Source organism: Schistocerca piceifrons, chromosome 1, assembly GCF_021461385.2.
Source record: "Schistocerca piceifrons isolate TAMUIC-IGC-003096 chromosome 1, iqSchPice1.1, whole genome shotgun sequence".
Lineage (NCBI taxonomy): Eukaryota > Metazoa > Arthropoda > Insecta > Orthoptera > Acrididae > Schistocerca > Schistocerca piceifrons.
Window position 1 is genome coordinate 364,610,428 of NC_060138.1, and position 25,407 is coordinate 364,635,834.

Consider the following 25,407-nt stretch of genomic DNA (forward strand, 5'->3'; position numbering starts at 1 on the left):
TTAGTCTGAGCATAATTATTAAATATTTAGAACTCAGTATTTCACGTTGTAGTTGACCCAGCCAGAATCTGTTGCTCCTCTCACTTTTGTCCACATTTAACACAATTTAGATTTTCACATTTTTACTTTGTGTTACACATCTCAACTGTGTATAGTTTTACTGAATAAGCAGGACACCAGAAAGTAATTAATTTGTTTCATTAAAAGAACTCACCTTTTTGTATCTCTGCTTCAGGCATAGCTTGCATAGCAACTGTAACCACAGCTGGACCAATAATGTAGTGCATCACAGGATTGACATAATGCTGAAGCATTATCAGTGGCACTGCTATTCCCATAGTTTTGTGTGATAGTGAATGTGCTGTTCAAAATAATTACTTACAATAGCAACAATTGGTAATAAAGCATTTTTTCAAAAAATTAAATTTTGCTCGATAAAAAATGATTACACACATTACCTTTCAAATTAGCAGTATTAATTTCACGAGGAGAAATACTTATATCTGTTAAAACCAGATCATCAAATGGGGTTAATGTTATCAGGGATTTATGAACTGTCAGTGACTCTCTAAGGACCTCCTCTGTACTTGCTGGACCTGTAAAACAGAAATTGATAATGTTTTAACAACACTACATGTGATTTGTCCACTTTAATAAATACTGCTGCTACTGGCAGCACAAGAATTTCCATCAAGTCTCATTATTACAACGATACATTTTCTTCAGCAACTGATCACTATACTGTGCAATTTGTTAACGTCAAATATATTAGCTGCTTTTCACATGAAATCAAATGAATGATTTTTCTGTATTATAGCACCAGTTAATATACCTTTTGTACCCTGCCACTAACTTGCATATGACTCAAACATACTTGTTCTCACCACAGGAAGTACCTCATAATGTCCTGGCTGAAAAGTGTAACTTATCCACATACAACATCTCTCTTTTAGAACTGTGATGTTAGTTGATGACCCCTAATCAAGGGCCTGAGAAACACTAGACATGGTCAAGCAATAGGTGAGGCAATTAAGATACCACATACCAAACACTCTAACTTATAAAACAATTCCAAAAAGACAACATACTGAAATGGAGGAACACATTCATTAAGTTACCAAAGAATGCAAAAAGGAAAATATCAGCGTGAACTATGACAACAAGAGAATTACTGGCCCACAATGTGTTGAGAGTATCTTCAGGCAGTATTAAACAGACAACACAAAAATCTAATAATCAGTAATAAGAGAGGCAGATCAAACAATCACCAGAGCAACGTAAAGGAATGATCATAAAGGAATGAATTATAAATACCGTAACACATCATGCAGAGATAATCAACCCACCCTTTTTGACAAGAACCTTTCCTGGCTGTCTTAAAATTGCCAAATGATCCATACTCATAAAAATGGTGGCAAAGCAAATTTAGAAAACTGTAGACCAGTCTCTTTATTATCAGGCTTTGCCAAAATCACTGAAAGAATCACGTACACTACTGGCCATTACAATTACTACACCAAGAAGAAATGCAGATGATAAACGAGTATTCATTGGACAAATATATTATAATAGAACTGGCATGTGATTACATTTTCACGCAATTTGGGTGCATAGATCCTGAGAAATCAGTACCTACAACAACCACCTCTGGCCGTAATAACGGCCTTAATATGCCTCGGTATTGAGTCAAACAGAGCTTGAATGTTGTGTGTATGTACAGCTGCCCATGCAGCTTCAACACAATACCACAGTTCATCAAGAGTAGTGACGAGCCAGTTGCTCGCTGCTGCAGACATCATCGAACTGTTCGTGCAGATGGTTTTTGTCTTGCAAACATCCCATTCTGTTGACTCAGGGATCGAGACATGGCTGCACGATCCGTTACAGCCATGCGGATAAGACACCTGTCATCTCAACTGCTAGTGATACAAGGCCTTTGGGATCCAGCACTGTGTTCCGTATTACCCTCCTGAACCCACTGGTTCCATATTCAGCTAACAGTCATTGGATCTCGACCAACGCGAGCAGCAATGTCGCGATACGATACACCGTAATCGCGATAGGCTACAATTCGACCTTTATCAAAGTCGGAAACGTGATGGTACGCATTTCTCCTCCTTACACGATGCATCACAACAACGTTTCACCAGGCAACGCTGGTCAATTGCTGTTTGTGTATGAGGAATCGGTTGGAAACTTTCCTCATGTCAGGACATTGTAGGTGTCGCCACTGGCGCCAACCTTGTGTGAATTCTCTGAAAAGCTAATCATTTGCATATCACAGCATCTTCTTCCTGTCGGTTCAATTTTGCGTCTGTAGCATGTCATCTTTGTGGTGTAGCAATTTTAATGCCCAGTAGTGTATAACAAATTAATGAAATTCCTGGACAGGAACAAAATCCTCACTAATGCCCAGCTTGGTTTCTGAAAAAATAAGTCCATGACTAGCGTCATGTATAATTTTTTATGAAACGTTCTAGAAGCAATGGACAAGAAACAAAATGCTGTTGCTATTTTCTCACAGCTAAGCAAAGCTTTTGACATCTTGGACCTCAAAATAGTGTTCGTAAAATTTCAAAAGTGTGGCATTAGAGGCACTGCATTAAAAAAGTTTTCCTCGTACTTAACAATCTGGAAGTAGGAAGCAATACTTACACATGAACTAAATAATAGCACTAGATTATATTGCTTGGATGCAGGTGTAATAAAGTGTGGAATCCCTCAATGATCCATTTTTGGGCCTATGTTTTTCCTTCTGTACATAAACAACCCAACCTAAGCACTAAATCACAATTAAATACCTTGTTTGCAGATGGCACTAGTATCCTTCTTAAAGAGAAAATCCCAAGACAACTACAAAAAGCCGTGAATAAAGCTAAAGACCAGCTGAATGCCTTGTTTGAAGGAAATGAGCTAATAATAAATACATCCAAAACAACTTTTCCGAACTTTTGTTTAAAGGGGGATGCCTCCAACACCTCTGTGACAAAGTTCAGCAGAATTACATCCTCAAAGGAAACAAAATTGCTCAGCATATGGCTTCAACATGATTTTAAATGGCAGACACACAAACAAAAACAAATGTGACACTGAAAAAATTATCCTACAGCCTATGTTTACTTGTATACAGAGCACGCTTCCATTCTGTTTGAATTGCATACTTTGTCTAATTCCACAGCATTATACAGTATCAGACTGTATTTTGGTGTAACACAACCATTATTTCAGTCATCATCTTGACCCAAAAAAGAGCAATACACCACGCTTGAAAGATTCCTGCACACCCTATAGCAGAAGTCTTCAATCCACCCACTCTCCTACATTTTTATTCTAGAAATATGTAAATAAGTGAGAAAGAATTTAAAAAGATAGGAATAAAAATTTTATTTGCATGAACACGATACCAGGTAAAAAGACAAAACTCCATCTCCAGTCAGGAAGGACATCAGCCTGTAAAACACCCACTATAAATAGTGCTACACAAATGCACAAATATCTGTCACATAAAAGTTATTTCCTAATTATCACCATTTTATAAATCCTTAACGACATCCTTATTAGATAACTCCCTACATTCAGAAGCAGAATTTTTAGACCATGTTAAGTGCAGCAGACTTGAAGCAAGAACATGGAATAACTGCTGCTGCTCCAAATGCATAATCTAATAGAATTAATTTATTGCACTATTGCAATATATTTTGATATACATAGAGAGAGAGAGAGAGAGAGAGAGAGAGAGAGAGAGAGAGAGAGCGCACCCATGCTCGGGGGGAAGGAGGGGGCGGGAGGGGGAGAGGGGTGGGGGGCAGCGCATGTGTGTGCATGTGCAAATGGCATACAGCAATCTGTAGAGATTTACTGAATGAATAAAGAACTTGAGTTTCAATCTGTTTGCCAGCTGGAAATACTTTTAAATGCTTTGACTTGCAAGTAAAAATGTTACTCTTTGTTCTGTAACATTAAACTTTTAGGGAATGCAACAACTGTCCTTGAATGATCCTGCAGTTGTTTTAGTGGCAAGAGATTGTAATAAAAATGTTAAAAATTATCTGGCAGGCACACTAAGAAAGGAGCTTTTCATGTTGCAAGGACCTGTTTGGAAAACTGCAAGTATCATCTCTGAAGTCAGCAGTTTTGAATATTCCTCAGTCTTTTGTGTGTCTATCTCACAGAGTTCACACACATGAAGTTAGGAAAATAACAGCTCACATGAAGGTGTAAAAGTGTTGTTCTTCCTGTGTGCTATCTGTGAATGGAACAATAAGAAACCTTTAAATGAAATAACCCCTGTCATACACCTCTTGGTGATGACTGAGTGGGGCGTACATAATCAGAAGATACAATATAAAATAATTTACTCACAGACTTTATACTCTGCAAAATGGAGACAGAGTTTCTGCAACATGAAGATGAATTTGTTGATATTTTCTGCAACTGTCATTACATGCAACAGTAAAAGCAAGAGGGAAATAATTTACTCATGTGTGTAAAGACTAGCACAGCAAATCTCAACAAATTCAAGTGTCCCAGAAAAGTATTGTCCAAATAACGGGATTGTGTGCCTGCAAATCCCTCATATTGCACAAAAAATATAAACAGTAAATTCATCCACAATGTTAACAAAGAGTACATATAGTTTCCCATCAATAAGCGTAAGTGCATCTATGAACAGTTCAGTGGAGTAAAGTGTCTCCCTGGAGTAACAACCATGTATTTTACAACTAAATGTTGGAGTGTGGTCAAATGTAGTCAGTTGTACTGAAAATTTAGAAACAATGTAAGAAGCAACAAGCATGCACTGGTTCATTCTAATGCTGTAGTACAAATATTTTTCTCACTTTTGTCTACAAACTATAGCCCATATGCAACAATTCTTTTGAAAGAGACTATTACTGGCTTAGAGGGGCTATTATTACTCTTCATTTTTCACTTTCACTGAAGCCTTCTCACTCACACCACGTCATAATATGGCACAGTGCCACCTTCACCATTTCATCATGCAAGACGCTCAATATGTGCTTCAAGTCCACTCCCTTCACTCTTGGTGTTCCAAAAAAACTCTTTGCTCTGGAGACTGTGCACAAAATTAACAGGCAACCCATGGAGCTAAGGAACAACCAGACAAAAGAGGGAGAAAAGTGCATGTCAAAGCAAATAGTAATCAGAAGGTTACACTGACCAAGAGAGTCATTCAATTAGGGAACAGTCATAGGTAGCCAATGCCCAACTCAGTACAAAACTCCCAGGGTAGTAAATACCAAGTAACTAAAATTTTCAGTAAGAAAATAAAACAATCTAGGCTGCAAAGACAGCAGAAGTTTTACTAACACATTTCGCCTCTTTGAGGCATCTTCAGAATTTTTTTCAGAACTGCGAGTAACACATTAGTTATAAGTAGCCATAATTTCTAAATAATTTCTGAAAATGGCTCGAAAATGCATAATGCATCAATAAAGCTGCTTCTGTCATTGCAACCTTGACTATTTTTTTCCACTGAAAATGTATCACAGTTGCTGCACCATGGCTATAGAGTGGGAGGATCTATACAACTAATACTTTTAAGCCAAGTGCATAACTCCATGATGTTACCTATGATTAAGGCTCACTGAGAAAAATTCTTGGTAAAAAAGATCATATAGTCATTAATGGAGGGAGTGGTAACAGTTTGGGCCATAACCTGAACTATGCAACTGAGGACGAAGGACACATTGCCAACAATGCTCACTGAGCAGTTAGAGAGAGAATATTAATAAAACTTAGTAGAGGCATGCACCTCTTTGCCCAGAGCAGGTCTACAAAAATATTGAAATTGCATAGGGAGAGCTCAGGAGTCTATAAAGGATGTGTAAGGGCCTCCCAGCAAAACTTCTGCAACCTTGACGACATGTGGGCGTGAATTATCCTGCAACAGAATGATGTCATCCATCAAGATTCCTGGCCATTCGGACCTGATGGACAACTTCTAGATCTGCAAAGTGTCATGCATTAATTGTGGCTCTGTGTTCCGGAAAAAAAAGAGGGGGGGGGGGGGGGGTGAATCCACCTACTTCCATTGCATAGTCGGCTCTGACACTTGTTCTACAGCTCAAAATGATGACGCCATCTTTCATCTTCCATCGTAATATGGGACAGGAAATGATATTCTTCTTTGTTATATTTTTTTCTAATGCTGCAGTGATGTCAACATTTCGTTCAATTTCTCCTCTTCCGTCACATTGTGGAGAACCCTCTGCACACAAATTTTCTGAAACTTTGGAAGCTCTGTCCTGACAGCATGACCAATACTATGAGCGATGCCCAACATGAGATGAATGTCTTCCATCACACATCATTGGTCACTTCTGAAGGCAGCATCCACCACAGTAATGATAGAAGATGATAGACACAAGGAGCTTGTCCTGCAGACTCCTCACACAAGACCTACTCGAAAACATTTATTCCATGCAAACACACGTGCACATGGCATACTGTGTTCGCCATAAACAGCAGACATTTGGGCATGAATTTCATTTCCAGACACTCCTTCTGCAGCCAAAAGCCACATTACATGTCACTATTATTGTTTCCCAGCTTTAATAGTAAAGTGAGATGCACACACAACTCGCTGACCTAACACAGAACACATCTAATAGATAAATGGCACAATGGTGAACATTCGCACTGTTCCTTCCCAATTCCCACAAGAGGGCACCCTCCAAACACACCTACTTGTGTTACCAAAGGCCCCACCATGCTCATCATATAGTGTGTGTCATTTAGATTTGACTGCCCCTTATGCATTGCTCAAAAAATTCAGAGTATTGTCCACTGCAGGCAAAGTTCCTGTTCGAGTTCAAGTACAGCATGCAGTTTTATCTATCAAAAAATTTCAAAGTAGTACTCGTTCTACTGCAGACTAAAAGATTCAGTCTGGAAACAAACAATCCTTAGGCTGTGGCTAAGCCATCTGTCTTCTTCCAGGAGAAATCTAGGAGCTGCACAGTTAAGCAAGTAAGAAAGAGGTACTGGCAGAACTGAGGCACATGAGGGTGGACTGTGAGTCACACCTGTATAGCTCAGATAGTAAAGGTCACTGCCATGAATGTCTAGGTTCTGGGTTCAAGTCCCAGTCCGGGTGACATTTTTAACACATCAGAAGTTTTGCAAGCAGCGAACATTATATAGTCAAATGAGAGACACATTCTTATCTAAGCTGATAACCAAACATCATTGATCATGTTGTTAATAATAATCCTACTATTCACATCTGAGTGAATTTAGGATGATCTGTGAAAGTAAGAACTAAAATATCAGAAAAAAAAGATTATTTCCATTTAGATTATATGTCCCTGTCTAGGATTCAGAACTAATGTATAACTGGTTAATGATAGATACCAGACAGGAAATTGGCCCCAAATGTTCAAAAACACAGTAAAAGATTACCTGTTAGATATTTCTTCAATTTATCAGAATATCTGGAATATGAGACCTAAATTTTGATTAACAAAATGCCCATAGTAGCAACTGAGTAGCAGAAGAGGAGTTGTAGCACTTATCAGTGTAAGCACTAACCATAATGTTACCATACCAATGAAAATAATCAGTGTCTGAAAATATAATATAATTGGACAATTAAAAAAAAAAGCTCCTACTCACTGAGCAGCAGCACAAGCAAACACATACAAAAGTTAAGGAAATGCACAAATTTTGGAGCCGTCTTCTGTAGGAGGAGGAGTTAGTATTTACCATCCCGTCGACAACGAGGTCATTAGAGATGGAGCACAGGCTCGGATTAGGGAAGGATGGGATAGAAAATCGGTCATACCCTTTCACAGGAACCATCCCGGCATTCGCCAGAGTTATTTAGGGAAATCACGGAAAACCTAAATCAGGATGGCCGGATGCAGGTTTGAACTGTTGCCCTCCTGAATGCAAGTCCTTCTTCTGGCAGAAGGATTGAAGGAGAAGGAAGAGGGATGAAGCAAAAGGACTGGTGGGATTAGGCGATGGAGAGAATTATGGAAAAGTCACCTGAAACCCCAGATCTCTCCTTCACCAGATGGGAAGAGAAGGATCCCATCCTGTAAGTCTCTCCTGACCAGGCGTTCATGGTGACTTTGCCATTGTTCTCTCCATCTCTTACACCTCGCCAGTTCTATTTCTTCTTCCCTCTTCCTTCCCCTTCTATCCTTCTGCCCATAAATGGACTACTGCCTCAGAAAGTCTGTACATTTCCTTAACTTTTATATGTTTTTGCTCCTGCTGCCACTCAGTGAGTAGATTTTTTTTTAATCTATCCAACTATATCGCACAATGTTAGTGTATTGTATGCTAGCAACCTGCAGTGGATGCTTTTGCCTGCTAATGTATAACTTGACTCATTTCACTTCCCTGAAGGTTCTGCTTAATCATGATATTTACAAAACACAATGAATAAATGAATCACAAGGCACACATTCTGCTTTCTCACATTATAAATATGGTGTAACTGCCATAAACAAATAACTTCATGAGATCAATATAATAGAAGGAAACATTCCACGTGGGAAAAATTATATATAAAAACAAAGATGAGGTGACTTACTGAACGAAAGCGCTGGCAGGTCGATAGACACACAAACAAACACAAACATACACACAAAATTCAAGCTTTCGCAACAAACTGTTGCCTCATCAGGAAAGAGGGAACGAGAGCGGAAGACGAAAGGAAGCGGGTTTTAAGGGAGAGGGTAAGGAGTCATTCCAATCCCGGGAGCGGAAAGACTTACCTTAGGGGGAAAAAAGGACAGGTATACACTCGCACACACGCACATATGTAAGTCTTTCCGCACCCGGGATTGGAATGACTCCTTACCCTCTCCCTTAAAACCCACTTCCTTTCGTCTTCCCCTCTCCTTCCCTCTTTCCTGATGAGGCAACAGTTTGTTGCGAAAGCTTGAATTTTGTGTGTATGTTTGTGCTTGTTTGTGTGTCTATCGACCTGCCAGTGCTTTCGTTCGGTAAGTCACCTGATCTTTGTTTTTATATATAACTTCATGAGATGTTGAATGACAGCAATGCCACCATTTTCTTTCACAGTAGCACCATTAATGTTAGTTATTATGTTTACTTACAACATTTAAGTAGAAATATCCTGTTCTTCTTAACAAGAACAATATTTAAGGATTACATTTCATTGTTCACTTACACACTACAATTTCTCACAAACATAATGAACTGTTCGGACTTAAAGAGAGGAATAAAAAATGTAAATTAATAACATATTTCTTTTATTTAGGGATATCAGAACAAAAAAAAAATCAAAATATCGTACGAAATACAAGGAAATGACTATAAAAGGGTCTTGGATTGCGACAATGTGCAGCAACATGAGAGAGAAGGCTAGTTCATGTTAAAACATTGACCGAAAAGAGAAAAAAAGGAGAGGATCAAACTATTAAATTGCACAGTTGTGACAATGGCAGAGGGCAATAAACTGCAACAAATTTTCAAACAAAGAATTTGAACAACTGAAGTCTGCTCCAAACCAAATCACAACTAACAAAGTTATTAAAAGGTATAACCTTTCCTTGTCTATGCTACTTCTTTTTGTAATGGTTCTATACTACATTATTTATTAATTACAAAATAATGTGTTGGTTACGGCACTGCTCATTTATGTACACTAGTCAAATTACACTACTTTTATCAAATATACAGAATGTTGTGGCAAGTCTGTTGGTCTCAATTCAATAAGAATTCCATCAATCAAGCATTCAAAGTATACCAGTTAAGCATCAACGTTACTGTACCTTTGCAGTCTACCAGAGCACCAAGTGTTTCAAGCACAGAGCACAGCCATGTAACCTCCCTCGCAATGTGGGTCAGAGAAGGTGCAGCATCTGCCTTCCACATGAGGCTGCCACTCAGAGCTATAGCCAGTACGTTAAAGGGTGTTAACACAGTTGAAGCCATTTGAGCATGTACAACTTTATAGGCCAACTCCTGAACAGTTGCTGCTTCCAAATCCACGGCAGCTGGCACCTCTCTCGGTACAGCCTGACGCCAGAGGCGAGGATCAGAGTGCCCATTTTCTTGGCAGAAGGATTTCACAGATATTGGTTCTCCAAATTCGACATAAATGTTTCCATAGTGCTCATTCACCAGCTTTAGTGCCTTCACAAAACCCTGCACATAATTCAATTATTTTAACAGTAAGTATTGACTTAATCAAAACAAATAAAAGATACATGGAGCAAAAAATAGTTGTACCCATTATGCCTGCAAACATTATGTTAATTTGAATAGTACGTGTAATAACCTTTAATGAATGGGACTAATGAATCAGTGAACTTATGTTTAATTAATCATTTTTAATAATTAAATATCTTTAATTCGAATAACAAATCTGTTATTACACACGAGAGTTTCAAAATGACAACAAAAACTTCTGTTTAATGCATAGGATGATTGTAGGAACACCTTGAGGATAGGAACTTGTGCGGATTTCTCAAGAAACACTGCTATAAAGCAGGAGTGGGCAACCAGTGGCCAGCATGCTTGATCTGGCCCATGGTGTGTTTCAATTCGGCTCACAGAAAAATATTCTTGAAAAAGAGAATAAGGCATTAAATAATTATACCATGTAAGTTTTTAAGACAGCTACTTGAAAATGTTGTAAGTAAAGAAACAAAATTCACGAAACATAAATGAATGGTAAGGATCTGAACATAAGGTGAACATTAAATGAATGTACTCTCACAAACGCATGTCAGGCGGCACAACTTGCTGGTGTAAGGTGTTGGGAAAGGGGTGCCATTCGTATTGGTGCATTATCCCATAAGCATTAACGTCATGACTGCTACAATTCTGACTTCATGTGCTGTCGCCTCGCATGTCTAGATGGCCCACAAGCTTAAGCATATGAATGAGGCGCCTGCAAGTCACCGAAGGCTGTCCATGCCTGCTATAAAGCACTGAAAATGTGATGACTGCTGAACTGCATCACCTGACTTGACAGCACTTTTCAACAGTGTGATTTATTAAACCTCAATGGAGTCCTCCATGGAGTTAGTTAACAGGATATTTGCAGTGTTTGAGGAGATCTGAATACATCAGCCATCTTAGTGTGAATGTGTCAGATGTGCTGGTAACTTTAAACATTTCTGTAATTTTTGCTCTCTTTAATTAACCTACTTCTTCAGATTTGTTTAGAATTTTTTAATAAACACAGTTCATAGTTTGTTTTTTCTTTATGCTATGTTGATAATTGTGTCCAGTACTTTAAATATGTATTGTTCCACTCACCATTTAAATAAAAATAGTGTGTACCACCCTCACGATACACACAGTTTGTGCTTCTTGGTCACAAACCTCTATCTCAATATCCTTTTGACTGTGAGAAATTGCTGCATATAGCTACATGTGTGACTGAGGTAAAAGTAAATCTGCATTCTCAGCACAGTTCTGCATTCTCAGCACAGTTCAGAGGTAAAGTACAGTATGTCACCAATCATTAACATCACACTTCAGCTTGCGTACACAGTTCAATCTCTCAGTGTGCCTCTAAGAGCCATCGCAACAGTAAATCATGCATACATTATCACCAAGGATCATCAGCGGTGGTTGTATCCCTCCAAATTAGCATACACCACATTTGAAGACTCAAACACTATCATGAAACATAAAAACATTAGAGATCTGTTACACTGATGGCCAATACCTCCAAATTATGACTTGCAGGTACATCCAAGAAAATACAACAGAATGGCCTGCTGTCTTTCTGGAGGCAACTGGGAGGGCTGTGCCATGCCAGACAGTGCACAAAAATATCCACACTATAAATCTCCCCCCCCCCCCCCTAGGCATCCAATAATAACAACAACATTACACAACCCCAGCATCTTGGGGTGCTCACAGATACACATGGGGACATGTGGAATGGAATCTGGATAAGTTACACTGGGGTCTCTTTATCAACAACTGCAAGATTTGTCTCACTCTTGATAAGAGGGTGGAGGTGACTAGTTATCATGCATGCACCCAAGCTCAACATAATAGTAGTCATCACTTATTCTTCTGGGCCGGTATCATGTACAGACGTTGAATGTCTCTCATTTTTATTAAACGTAATTTAGAGGCTGTGCAGTATTTGGACAAGACCCTTCAGTGACCTACTGTCCAGTTCAGTCAATATTTTGGCAGTGCTTCACCTTTCAAGCTAATATTGCCCAAGTATATCACATCCACCTCATTAGCATCTGCCTCCAGGAGGAAAGAATCAACCAAATGGAATGGCTTATAGTATCCTGTTGACACAAACCCAAATAAGCATGCTTGTGACCAACTGAAACTTGCAGAGTACTGCCACAGGAACCATCCTCACATATAGGTTGTCCTTAGGAGGTCATTGGTCCCATCGGATTAGGGAAGGAAATCGGTCGTGCCCTTCCAAAGAAACCATCCCGGTATTTGCTCGAGGTGATATAGGGAAATCAGAATGGCCGGACGCAAGTTTGAACCATCATCCTCCTGAATGCGAGTCCAGAGTGCTAACCACTGAGTACTATTAAGATCTACTCTGTTAACAAAACAGCTCCTTGTGAAACAACTCCTGTTGCACACCCATTTATGTGCAACCACTACATAGATGTCGATATTGGTATTGTAACCACAAAGCTGTCAATGCTGATGAACAGCCATAGAGAGAACACGAGCAACAGCTCTGTGATACAATGTTTGTGACCTTGGTACCTGTTTCAGTAAATGGGTCATGTGGACTAATCACCTAGTTTTTCCTGTTCCCCAAAACTTTACGGATGAGAACTTACTCTAAATGTACTATTTTTCAAAACCTAAAATTATAGCAATTTTTTTAGTCTTGTCCTTTTGTTCTCCCTCTTCTTTGTCTTTCCTACTAATTTCATTTATTTTTTCTGTTTGTCCATAATCCTTCAGACTTATTATTAAAGTCATATTTCTGTTCATAAATACTGTTTCTGTTTCAAACTTATAATCAAAATTTTTAATCAGTAATGGAAAAACTAATGTTAGGTCACTGAACAGAAATCATAATCAAATATAAAAAATATATATCCTTAATACATCAAAAAATATATATCCTTAATACCGATGTAGACTCCTTTGGTTTGGGAATTCCAAGCAGTTCGTATGCAAACAGTGACTCCTCTAAAGTTCTATCATAGCTTATGTTAACAGGAACAATACTGATGTCAGGAACACGCCCGTCAAAGTATGGTGCTAGTGCCATTGTCAGGAAACCTGGAAGTTAAAAGTGATGTAAGTCCATGCAAAGCACTCATTTTAATGATTTAATAATAAGTGAACATATTCTTCCCAAAACGTTGCTTACCAAATTTTGGTGGCAGTGACTTTGCAGTTCTACTTCTAGTCCCTTCTATGAAGAATTCTATTGCTGCATCACCATCAGTAACTAATTTCTGAACATACTCACTGAAGACAGTCCAGTAAAGTTTATCCTTTCCAAATGAACGCCGCATGAAAAACGCACAACTTTCTCGAAGTAAACGACCCATGAGCCACATTGAGTGGAAGTCTGAAAGTAAAATCTTATATCACATGTATAGCAGCAGATGAATTCTGATAAGGCAATTTAAAAAAAAGTCAGCAGTTTTACGCTTTACACAGCTAGCAACTAATTTACACTGAATAATCAATATGAGGTCAGCTTGAAATACTTTGCAGACTGCCACACTACGTTTTATTATGACAACAAGAAAGATCATTTTTAACATACTGTACAAGTTGTATACTTGACTCAAGGAATTTTTAATTTAGTTTTGTTTTTGTCTGAAAAGGAAATAGTGGTAGTTGTTTCAATGAGATTCTAATCTGAAGCACCTTTCTTCCAAGTCAAACAAATTAATAAGTTAAGAAATGAAAAAGTGTGTGGAGCCATAGGCAAGGAACCTGACAACAAAAGAGCATACACACATACACGCGCGGGCGCGCGCGCCCCCCCCCCCCCCCCCCCACACACACACACACACAATTTTCTATAGCAATGAAACAAAAGCCATTTTTTCTTAAAAAAAAAAAAACTGCACGGCAAATATTTAAAAGGGATGATAAACATCAAACAGCCAAATTCTATAAAGGATTACTAATTTCTCTCTCTCTCTCTCTCTCTCTCTCTCTCTCTCTCTCTCTCTCTCTCTCTCTCTCTCACCCCCCCCCCCACCCCCCCCCCCCTCCCTGTAGACCACAGTAAACAGCACTGTATTTGTGGGGGACCTACTCAAATATGTTCGATCATGTGTCCACATGACTGCACGCCTGTGTTCCCCCATGTGAGTCCTCAGGTCATTGCTGACCCTCTCGACAGCCAGTTTAACTCCGGCATCCAGAAAGATTGCCAGCCACGCCGTGAGGCTGCACTACAGACCGCAGTGCCTGCTAGCACTGCAACCCAACTGACAGTGCCGTCCCATACTTTTGCCAGTTCCCAGTCGCTTCTCACCTCTCCTGACAACTGGAACTTCATCTATGTGCGCACCAGCTATGTATCACACCCAGAAGGTCACTCTGTTGTATTCTTCAATGGTCACTGCAGGATATTTTCAGTTTATTTCATGCATGGACTTTTGTCCTCTAACTGTACTGGCTTAGTTCCTGTTCAGTAAACAGTGTTACATCAAGCATGCCAACCAGTCACTAACTTAGTCCACCACTCAGCAGGTCACTATAGTGAGGAAACAAATATATGGAAAATACCAAACAGAAGATGGAATATGATGACAACATTGTTAATACATCAGGGAATAACTTCCACGGTACTAGAGAGAACCACAGAGAGCAAATGAGTTGCCCAAATTATGTTTCATACATTGAAATCTTAAGTGAAACACTGACTTAGCAGTTTTTGCACCCGATTTATGTAATTAGCAGGTTTTGCAAATGTATCACTTCAATTACAAAACAAACATTCAGTTGCAAAATCCAATATTCGGTGATATGTTAGAAATGACAGAAATGTGAAGTTTAATTATTGTGAATATAAACAGAATATGTTTTATTTCAAAGACAAGTCAGAAAATTCTACACATCTGTCATATAAAAATACAAAGGTGACATTATTTCACCAGGAAAAACTGACTTCCTTAAGGTCAAAAAGATAACAAATATGAATGTTAAACATTAGATTCTTTTTTTTTAACTACATCATCACTTTCTGACATCACAAGATATTGTAGAAAATTTGTATCTGTACATGGCACGGTGACCGCCATGCCTGTTGAACTTGGCAGGTTTTGCGAATTTTGGATATTTTGCAGGCTTTGTACCCAAAGACAACATTCAGTTAGTGGCTTTTGCAACTGATCACAATTTTCTAAAGCCATTTTCAATAGCTTATAGTTGGTTTTCCACCCTAAAACTTATTTGATCATGTAGTTGCTGAAAAAAGTCTCTATGGTAGCGCACTCATCTCAAAATTGACAAAAAATGTATTTAGCTGCTTTTGCATCTGGGCTACCCAAATATAGTAGGGGAAGTTATAAGAATATATACTACAAATGACTGAGGACACTAGGTGTAGGTGCTACTCAGAGATGAAGAATGGTGATGAAAAGAAAGATGGTAGATGTGACAGTGTATTCACTAAAGACATTGGCAGAACTGCCAAAGGACAAAACTCTCCTTACACACACACACACACACACACACACACACACACACTCTACTCCTCACACACTGTCTCATCTAGTAAAATGAATTGGTGTGTGATACCCAAGAGAGTAGAGTGCCAGAATTTGGCCCTGAAAATCCCAGGTTCAATCCCGGGTCAGAACAGATCTTTTCTCATTCCAGTCCTTCCAGGATGGGCCCAAGTATACTCAGCCTGCTATCAAATTGAGTTTTGTGGAGCTATTTGTGGATCTATCCTGGCAGTAAAAGGCAGTCATGGCAATGGCTCCCCACTCTCCCCGTTCTAGTGCTCATACAAATGCAGTGGCTGAATATGTAGCAGTCCATCCCTGCACATACTGCTCACTGCAATGCTGCTGAGAACTTCCCCATTGTTTATCAGACCCTGCCATACTGAATTTATCTTCTTCGCTACAAATGCTGCTGATGTCTTTAAAGTTAATCCCAAGCTGAGAACAAACCTGATACTTTAGTTACAAATGAGCACTAACATACAAATGAATTATGAGGTGTGTGTCACCAATACTCCACAATCTTTTGCACTGCTTTAAGCAGAAAACAGAGAGGTGGTGGTAGGGGTAGCAATCTTTGTTGTGAGAGGAAGCACTCATTATGTAAGAAATGTAAGCATTTTAAGAACAGACATAATACAGAATTTGTAGCAGTTACCAACAAGTAAGGGAAAGAGAACTTAATCATCATAGGTCTCTACAGACATCCCCATGGTAGCCTAAACATTTTCTGTGAAAATTTTGATGACCCACTTTTTGAAACACACCACAAACATTGCAAAGAATATGGCCAGTTAAACGTTAAATTAACTGGAGATAAAAAAACATGGCATGCTGTCTACTGACTACAGCTAACAATATTGCTAGTATAGATCATTTTAATTTAAATTTCCTGATAAATGGACCTACTAGAGACTTTATAAGGATGAAATCATGCTCTGACAACATTATAATAATGTGGCTCACTACATATCCAATGCATCAGTTCTGAAGCATGCCATGTTTGACCACCATGGAGTTCCAGTACATATGGAAGCTGAAAATCATCATGTCAACAGAAAAAAAAGTACCACCCATGATGGCAATGTTGAAAATTATGTTCAAAAGCTTATAATGGCAAGAAAAGAACTGCAATACTTTCAATCAATTTGCATCTGGCTTACTATTGCTTCAATACCTTGTGCCTTGAAGTTAAGGGCATTCACAAAATACAAACACATAACTGGATAAATCATGAAGTGAAATAGCCAGAAAAAAATTAAAAATATGCAATACTGAAGGTAGAAAATAAGAAACTGTCATCATATTACGAAGATCAACTATTACAAACGTAGGTACAATCTTAAGAAAATGAAATAACACAATAACATATTTTGAATGTAGAGCAACCACAGCCAAAGTATTCCATGTTGAATAAGAAGGGCCACTATGACTGTTTAAAATCCTTATTCACAGACACGACTGGTTTTGAAAACTATATTTGCATCATCATATGTTTGTAGTCCATCCATAACAACAATCTGTTTCAAAGCAGGTAAAAGCACATTCCCTAATATTCTCTTCACAGTATTTAAAGTTTCTAACTCACAAGTGTGCGAATGTCCATAAACAAAGAATGGGGACCATTTGTGAGTTAGAAATTTTAAATACCTTGATGATAATGTTTGGGTATGTGCTTTTACTGACTTGTAAACAGATTGTTTTCGTGGACTGACTATAAACACCTGATGATGCAATATAGTTTGCAACACCTGTCAAGTCCTTATTATTTGAAACAGCTGGCCCCTCTTATTCAACTAGCATAGCTGTTTTCAAAAGTTCTAGATAGCTTTAGAGATTCTAAGTACGTATGATTTTGTGACCTTACCATGAAATTTAAAGTGTGTACTGTAAAATGCCAGTATCAGTTTGAACATTTTTAATGAGGATTTTTCCATCATTGGAAAAAACATCAATGACAACATTCAGTATCAACTGCATAGGTACAAGGGCATTCCATTTGAAGGAAGTTTGTGGAATGAAGTTCCACGTCTGTTGCACTTGGGTCGGTCGATACAGGGTCTCTGTAGAAGCATGTCCGATTACAACAGTGGTATGTGGGAGAGCATTATCCTGTGGAGAACACCTCCTGGAATGCTGTTCATGGCAGCACAACAGGTCAAATCACCACACTGACGAACACATTTGCAGACAGAGTGCATAGGATAACCATAATAGTGCTCTTGCTGTCATATGGAATTGCACCCCAGACCACAAATCCAGATGTAGGTCCAGTGCGTCTAGCTTTCAGACAGACTGATTGGAGGCCCTCGACTGGTCTCCTCCTAACCAACTCACAGCCATCACTGGCATTGAGAAAGAATCAGCGTTCAACAGAAAAAAAACAACAGATCTCCACCCTGCTCTCCAATGAGCACTCATCTGATAACACTGAAGTGGCAAATGGTGGTGGTTTGGGAGCAGTGGAATACAAGCTACAGGGCACTTGGCTCAGAGCTGTCATTGAAGTAACGAATTTACTACAGTTCATTGTGTCACTGTGGTGCCAACTACTGCTCAAATTGCTTCTGCAGATGCAGTGCAATGTGCCAGAGCAATATGCCAAACAAGATGGTCTTCCCTCTTCGTAATGCCAAGTGGTCGTCCGGAGCCCAGTTATCTTGCGACCATACATTCTCGTGAATACCACTGCCAACAATCATGTACGGTAACTACGTTCCTGCCATGTTTTTCTGCAATATAACAGAAGGAACATTCAACTTCTTGTAGCCCTATTACACGACCTAGTTCAAACTCAGTGAGGTGTTGATACTGGCGTCTTTGTCACCTTACAGGCATTCTTGACTAACATCAATACTCCATTTTCAGTCTCAAAGGTAACTAACACTCACTACCATCACAGCATGTATTTAAAGCAAGCCTGATTTGAATCCTCATAGTGACACTAATTTCACCACTCTTGTGCGACTCGTGTGGAATTTGAATGATCATCTCCCAGATGGAGAAACATGCCTACCAACTTTCGTTTATGTCACACACCTCCTCCTTGACTTTGCAATTCCTTTCTATCATGTACACAGGTCTAAAAAAAACACTTGAACTTGCAAGGCTATCATAAGCTGTCTAATAGCATATTAAAATGGTTAGGAACAATTAGTTTTATGCCTTGTTAAGCAGTAAATGATATAATTCTGAGGTAGTTACCACTCAATCTAATAATATCACAACACAAATTGAAAACTACTGATCACTCTCCGTGTTCCAAAGGCAACTGAGAAAGTTATCTGTACTAGGCAAATGACATCTCAGCACTAACACATATTCAAAAATTAAAATAGCTTCATGCAGAATAAGTTAATATCTGTACCTGTAGCACTTCTAATTGATAGTAATAGTCACAGATAGCACATCTTGAAAAATCACTTAACATTATCAACACCAGTCAGTGCACAGTATCCATATGTTCCATAAAACTGCACGATATTGTGTCTTGCAGGGGGTCATGTCTCAGGTTACAGTGATCACAGAGATAAGGGGCAAGCGACCACCTGCTTAACTACCAGAAGAAAGGGTATACCGTAGCTACCCTACAGTACAGGGTCTAGATTTACATATTAAACACTTCCTCCAGCCCATGCAAATTGAGAAACTTGGCTGGTTCTTTTGCATTAGGTGTGGTCTATGGTGGACCTTTGGCTGCTTATAAAAGCACCATCTGTCCACGGGCAGTTCCTGAGGAAACCACACAAAAAAATAAATTTGGGTGTGAAATATACCAATTGGGGGTGGGGGTGGGGGTGGGGGTGGGGGGGGGGGGGGCTACTCCTATAATTTCTACTCACAGCAAATCATCAAAACTTTTACCAAGTGTCCTTAAGATGTTATTGTCGGGGAACGCTGAAACTTTTCCAGTATCATCAATGTTGCCGAGATACAAGGGTTCAAATTTATCATACTTATGGATGTAATATCCGGTCCGAGGCATAAATGTAATTTTAAGTGACATGTGAACACAAGGCAAGGGTTCTAGGGTCATCGCAAGAGTTCTGAGGTCATCAAACTGTGTTTTTAGTCAGCAATTTTTCCAGCAATAAAATTTTATGACATGCTGCCTCTGTATAATGGGCACTTGATACCTAGACAAATATGCCCAAAGCAGTATTGCAGTGACAAAGTTCTTAACATTTCTGAAAAGAACTTAAAATGACTATCAAAAATTATGCAGACCTGCGTGGAGTGCAAACTCAATAGAATATATCTAATAACATTTCTACTCTTAATATACAAATCATAAGCTGGGCATTTTTAAAGAATTGTGATCAATGAGAAAACTATTCAGCCAAAATATAAAGCATATGATTCTGTGTTAACCTTACATTATGCGTACTTATTTGTTGTTCATGTGTGTCGAAGTACATAAGTGTGTCAAAGTAGATAAACTGTCAAAACATTACTGACCTACAGAATTAATTTTATATATGCAGCACATCCTGCTGTAAAAGGGAAAAAGAAGGAAACTGGCAGAATAATGCTGGTGTTGGAGCACAGAAAAAGATAAATATGCTCCTCTTAAAGACTCTGACAGGAAAAGGGGGAGAGCCAGCTGCCTCAATCCTCATTCCATCTTCATTACCAAACATTTTCGCGTGTGAACATATTCACGCTTTCTTGTGCTGAAAGAGAGTAGCAGAGAGACAGTAGCGGTATATGAGAATTGAAACAGTGCCAGTGGGAAAGAAAAGGAGAGGATGCCGTGATGGAGGGGTAGTCAAAGTGGCAATAAAAGAGAAAGAGAGGTGGATGGAGACAGAAGCAGTGGGAGAAAAAGATAGTGTAGACAGTGGAAATGAAAAATATGTATGAGCAGAGACCATACATAGGCTTGGAGAGACTGGACTTTCCCAGACCAGCAAACATGTAGGTATGGGGATGGCTGCAGTGTGTACTAAAATTTTAAACATGTGAGTATAGGGGAAAAAATAAGTAGGCGCATCTATAATTTTTGAGCTACCATGTATCATGGAGACAGTGGCAGTAGGAATGAAAGAAAAAAGAAGACAGTGAAAGTGAGAGAAGAGAGAATGGCAGTGAGGTATACTCTAACTCAATGTGAGGAAAAGGAGAAATCAGTGTGAGATCAACATATACAGACAGTGGCAGTGAGAGGGAGGTTCCGAGTATGAAGGTTTAGCTACAAAGAGAGACTGGGTAAAAGCATTTAGAATGTTCTGTGTTAAAAGGGCGTGAATGCCAAAATTTATGGTGAGGAATGTGGAATGAGGCAGCTGGTTCCCAACTTTTCTGTCAAAGTCTATTGAAGAGGAACATATCCACCTTCCTTGTGTTCCAACAGGAGCATTTTTCACTGATCATCATATTACTTGACAGGCTACGGATCCTGAGGATCAAGTGTGTCTAACAGGTAATACTGAGCGCATACACTTCAGGGAAGAACAAATGGTGAGAGGCTTGTTTCACTGACAAAAATGACAAAATACCCAAACAGGCAGACACTTCAACACAGATGCCAACTATCCTTCAAAGTATCCTTACGAAGTGTCAAGGATCAATATTAAATGAGAAATCTAGGAATATACTTCAGCCTCACAACTGTCTCTCCCGTAGACACTTCAACACAGATGCCAACTATCCTTCAAAGTATCCTTACGAAGTGTCAAGGATCAATATTAAATGAGAAATCTAGGAATATACTTCAGCCTCACAACTGTCCAACACAAAATTAGTCTAATTACCAGCAACACAGAAGCCTTTAAGGAGTCATTTTGCAGCATTCCATACACAAATGCAATGGGGAAAATCCCTAATACATACTTGGAATGGTGGTAAATAACCCCTCCCGTGCACTTCACAGTGGCCTGCAGTATATGGATTACAGGAACTGCCTATGACTTGATAAAGTTGTCTATGAGCAACAGGAAACAACAACACAAAAAATTACATCATATATAAAAATTGGCCACAAGCGAATAGAGCTCGTGCACTGGCGGTTCCACGCATTCCATGACACACAGCTCATCCTACACAATATTCAGATTTTCTCCGTTACTTGTGCTGTGAAGCCCTACTTCTTGACACATTTCATGATTCTAGGTCAATGGGAAGTACCCTACAGGTTGTAAAGAGCGAGTTTGAATGTATCAAATTATGTGACATAAATGGCTGTATATTATGATTGCTTTGACTTAGAAACTTCAATATTCTACACCATCAAAGGTCCACAGATCTCAGTGGACAACATAAAATTTTACTTAATACATCGAGACATTCATGAGAAAAAGGGGTCTTCACAGACAGACATACTAAGTCTGAGAACAAATAACAAACAGAATATTTTTTTCGTTTGATATACCTACAAGATTACACTATTCAGATTTTTTCTTTACTTGTACTGTGAAACCTTGCTTCTTGCAAAATTTCATGATTCTAAGTGAACAGGAAGTACGCTATAGGCTTCAACGAGTCAGTTTGCAAGTATCACAATTTGTGACAAAAATAGTCATATCTTTTGATTGCACTGACTTACAAGCTTCAATTTTTTTATGCTGCCAAGGGACAATAGATCTTAGTATGTGACTTACATTTCAACTTGATACATCAACCCACTCCTGTAAAAATGGGTTTTCAACAGACAGACATACAGACAGGCGGCCGGACAAAAAGAGAGACCCTATAAGGGTTACATTTTTACCAACTGAGATATGGAACCCTAAAATGGTGAAAACTGGACAACTCATAAGAATCATAATCCACAACCACTTCAGGCAGGACATGTTTACACATTCCTTTGTCTGTTAGTTAACAAAGCATATATGCCATGAACATGGTTAGCTAACCCCAAGGACAGATACTGAAAGAGTTCTTTGTTTTCATCCAAAACGACTTGTGGTCTGCGCTGCCGGAGATGACAGTAGAGAGAGAGAGGGAGGGGAGAGAGAGAGAGAGAGAGAGAGAGAGAGAGAGAGAGAGAGAGTTGAATAAGGCTTAGGCCACTTAGGCCAAAAGCTAACTGTGTAAAGCATTTTAACAAATGTTAAATATGTAGCAACCTCAAAATGATGTATATTACTATTATTATTATTAATTATTAAACATGTTTGCTTTGAGGACAGTGATTAATTTGAATGTTGCATGATTAATCATATGTTTCTTATTTCTTCTTCTTTTTCTGTTTTCAGAGGCTCTTAACTCTTTGGCTGTGTTTCTGTTTCCTTTGCTTTGTCCATATTTTTCCTCTTTTCTTCCTTTCTTTTACTTCAAATTTCGTGTTCATATGTTTGTTTCTGTACTTTCATTTATCATTTCAGTACTGATGCCTGCTTGTATTAACTCTTCTACTTCTAGTCGACATTTCCTGATCATGTCTCAGTCTGTCTCCACATTCATATAATACTCTGGTTGGTCTCTTCAGCCGTATGCCACCTCTAAGTATAGATAGCTCCAGAAATTTTTCCGAGGTGTTTTTTGTCTCTGCAATGTGGTCATTTCTGACGCATAGAGTGCTTCTGGTAGAACAACTGCATTGTAGCACCTAGTTTGACCTGTCTCAAAATAGCTTCTCTTTCTTTTTACTGTAGTGTACCCACGTCAGTTTGTGTGCTTTCTGAAATTTTTCTGTTATTTCTACATTGGATGCCTTGTTTAATCCTCTTATTTGTATATATTATCCAAGATAGTTTAATTTTTCCACTCTGTTGACCTTTCTGTATTTTGTGTACATGACTTGGTGGTAGTTGTTCTTTCTTTCCGTGTATTGTGTTTTTTCGTGTGGTATCTGTAGACCTATTTTTGGCACAAAATACATATTCCAGTAATTCTTGTCTTTTTGTTGTTGCATACTGCCAGGTCATCTGCAAATATCACACATTTTATGATGATCTTGTTTGCACATGTTCTTCCTAACTGAATTCCTTTTACTTTTTCTTCCCACTGTTTGATAAATTTGTCCAAGCTGATGTTCAATAAAAGTGGTGAGAGACCATTTTCTTGTCGGGCCCCTGTACATATCTCAAATGGGTCTGAGATCTCTCCCATAAATTTTATTTTTGTCTGTACAAGTCTGTTGTCTGAGTGTTCTTCAAGTCCACAGATGTGACTTCGGTGGTGTTGTCCGACCTTCAGGAGCATTCACAGGTTCCAAATCTGTTCAATAGAGGGCCTTCCTTTCCTGAAGCCTCCTTGATATTTGCTTGTCTTTGTGTTAGCTTGTGGTACTGGCATGTTGACTAATGTCTTGGAAAGAATTTCGTAGGATACCTCTTTAGTTATTAGAGTCTGTCTAGTCACACCTTTCTGTGAAGCAGGTAAATCAACATACATTTCCATTCCTGTGGATTTTCTCTGTATTCCATATTTCTGTGAAAATTTTATGGAGTTCCTTTGTGACGTTTTGGTCTCTGAATTTCCAAATCTCAGAGATAATGCTGTCTTCTCCTGGGGCTCTGTCGTTTTTTTAGTTGTTTTATTATCTCATTTACCTCTGTTATTGCAGGTGGTTTTGAACCTGGGTCTGGTACCATTTTCATGAAGTGTAATTTTTCCTCAGGAATTTATCGGAATAGTTTTTTTTAAGAATTTTGCAGTATTCTTTAGTATTTGTTTAAAGAGATCCATCTGTTCTTTTGAAACATATTTGGAGGCTGATAACCCTTTATATATTCCCTGAAAATTCATTTAGTCTTCTTTTGTCATGTGTCCTTTTCACTCTTGTAACATTTTTCAAGGACTGTTTCTGCAATTTGAGAAACCCCACCATGTCTCTGCTGTTCTGCTACTACTAAACTTCTTCCAGGCCTGGAGTCAATATTCCGTGGCCTGATCAGAAACAGCGTTCCACCATCTATGTTCCATTTCCTAGGTGGTTGACCCCGATGAATTGCCTTCTGAACTGTCTTCAGAAGGTCTGTACAATTTTTTGTTAACTTTGATTAATTGCTTCAATAATTTTGTTTTTGTTTACCTAAAAAAAGGGAACCCTGCATTCATGTAGGCTGTTTTGCCAACAATAATGCACTAACTGATCAGTTTGAGGAAGTACCTCTTGGAATAAATTAAAAACAAATGACACATACTCAATCTAGCTACTAATCAATGAATCACTGCAGTCCAAGTGGTGTTGAAACAGAATACAGACTGATATAGATTATTTAACACTGGCAGAATATACACCAATCCAAGACAATAACATCTATAATTATTGAGCTCCAATAATTAAATGACAAGGGAACCCATCCAAAACTTCAGTAAAATATTTGGAATAGGTCCAGTCAGGATAAGGGTAATTGTGGGAATGAAGAGAAAACATCTTTAAAAATTAACAGAACAGTGTGAAATAACAATCATGAATTTATGATACATCCTTGTACATCCATTCATATAAATTTGAACAAAATTCTTTACAGAGCATTATGACTTTTGTCATAATATGTAACCTTCACATACTTTTTGTTTTTCATTTTCTTTAAGGGATAGGGTAGAAATAATGGACTAACACAGTAATCACAGATACTTTCTACGACATTGCTATGTACAAACTATACAGTTAGTAAGTACTTTAAGGCTAATAAAGTGGTATTTGTAACAATAGTATGTGAAAAGGGAGTCTCTTATTTGGAATTAAGAAGATAGCTTTATAAAATATAGATACAAAGCTGGGCATCCATGATGCCCTTTCATCTCCTGATAGTTAAAAGTCTCTCTTTTGTTAAAATTTTACACAAATAGCAAGCCTTAG

At 38.5% G+C, this 25,407-nt stretch overlaps 1 protein-coding gene across 4 annotated transcripts in view; it reads right to left on the reverse strand.

Moving 5' to 3' along the window:
- The window catches only part of LOC124785632 (dihydroxyacetone phosphate acyltransferase), a 134,331-nt gene that overhangs the window by 99,656 nt on the left and 9,268 nt on the right, over positions 1–25,407 (reverse strand). For all 4 annotated transcript variants that reach the window (XM_047254197.1, XM_047254196.1, XM_047254198.1 and 1 more), the window contains exons 5-9: positions 13,331–13,534; positions 13,088–13,239; positions 9,771–10,146; positions 459–596; positions 215–361 (exon numbers count right to left, since the gene is read on the reverse strand). In XM_047254197.1, the coding sequence (XP_047110153.1) occupies positions 215–361; positions 459–596; positions 9,771–10,146; positions 13,088–13,239; positions 13,331–13,534 (1,017 nt within the window). The remainder of the gene's footprint in view (positions 1–214; positions 362–458; positions 597–9,770; positions 10,147–13,087; positions 13,240–13,330; positions 13,535–25,407) is intronic.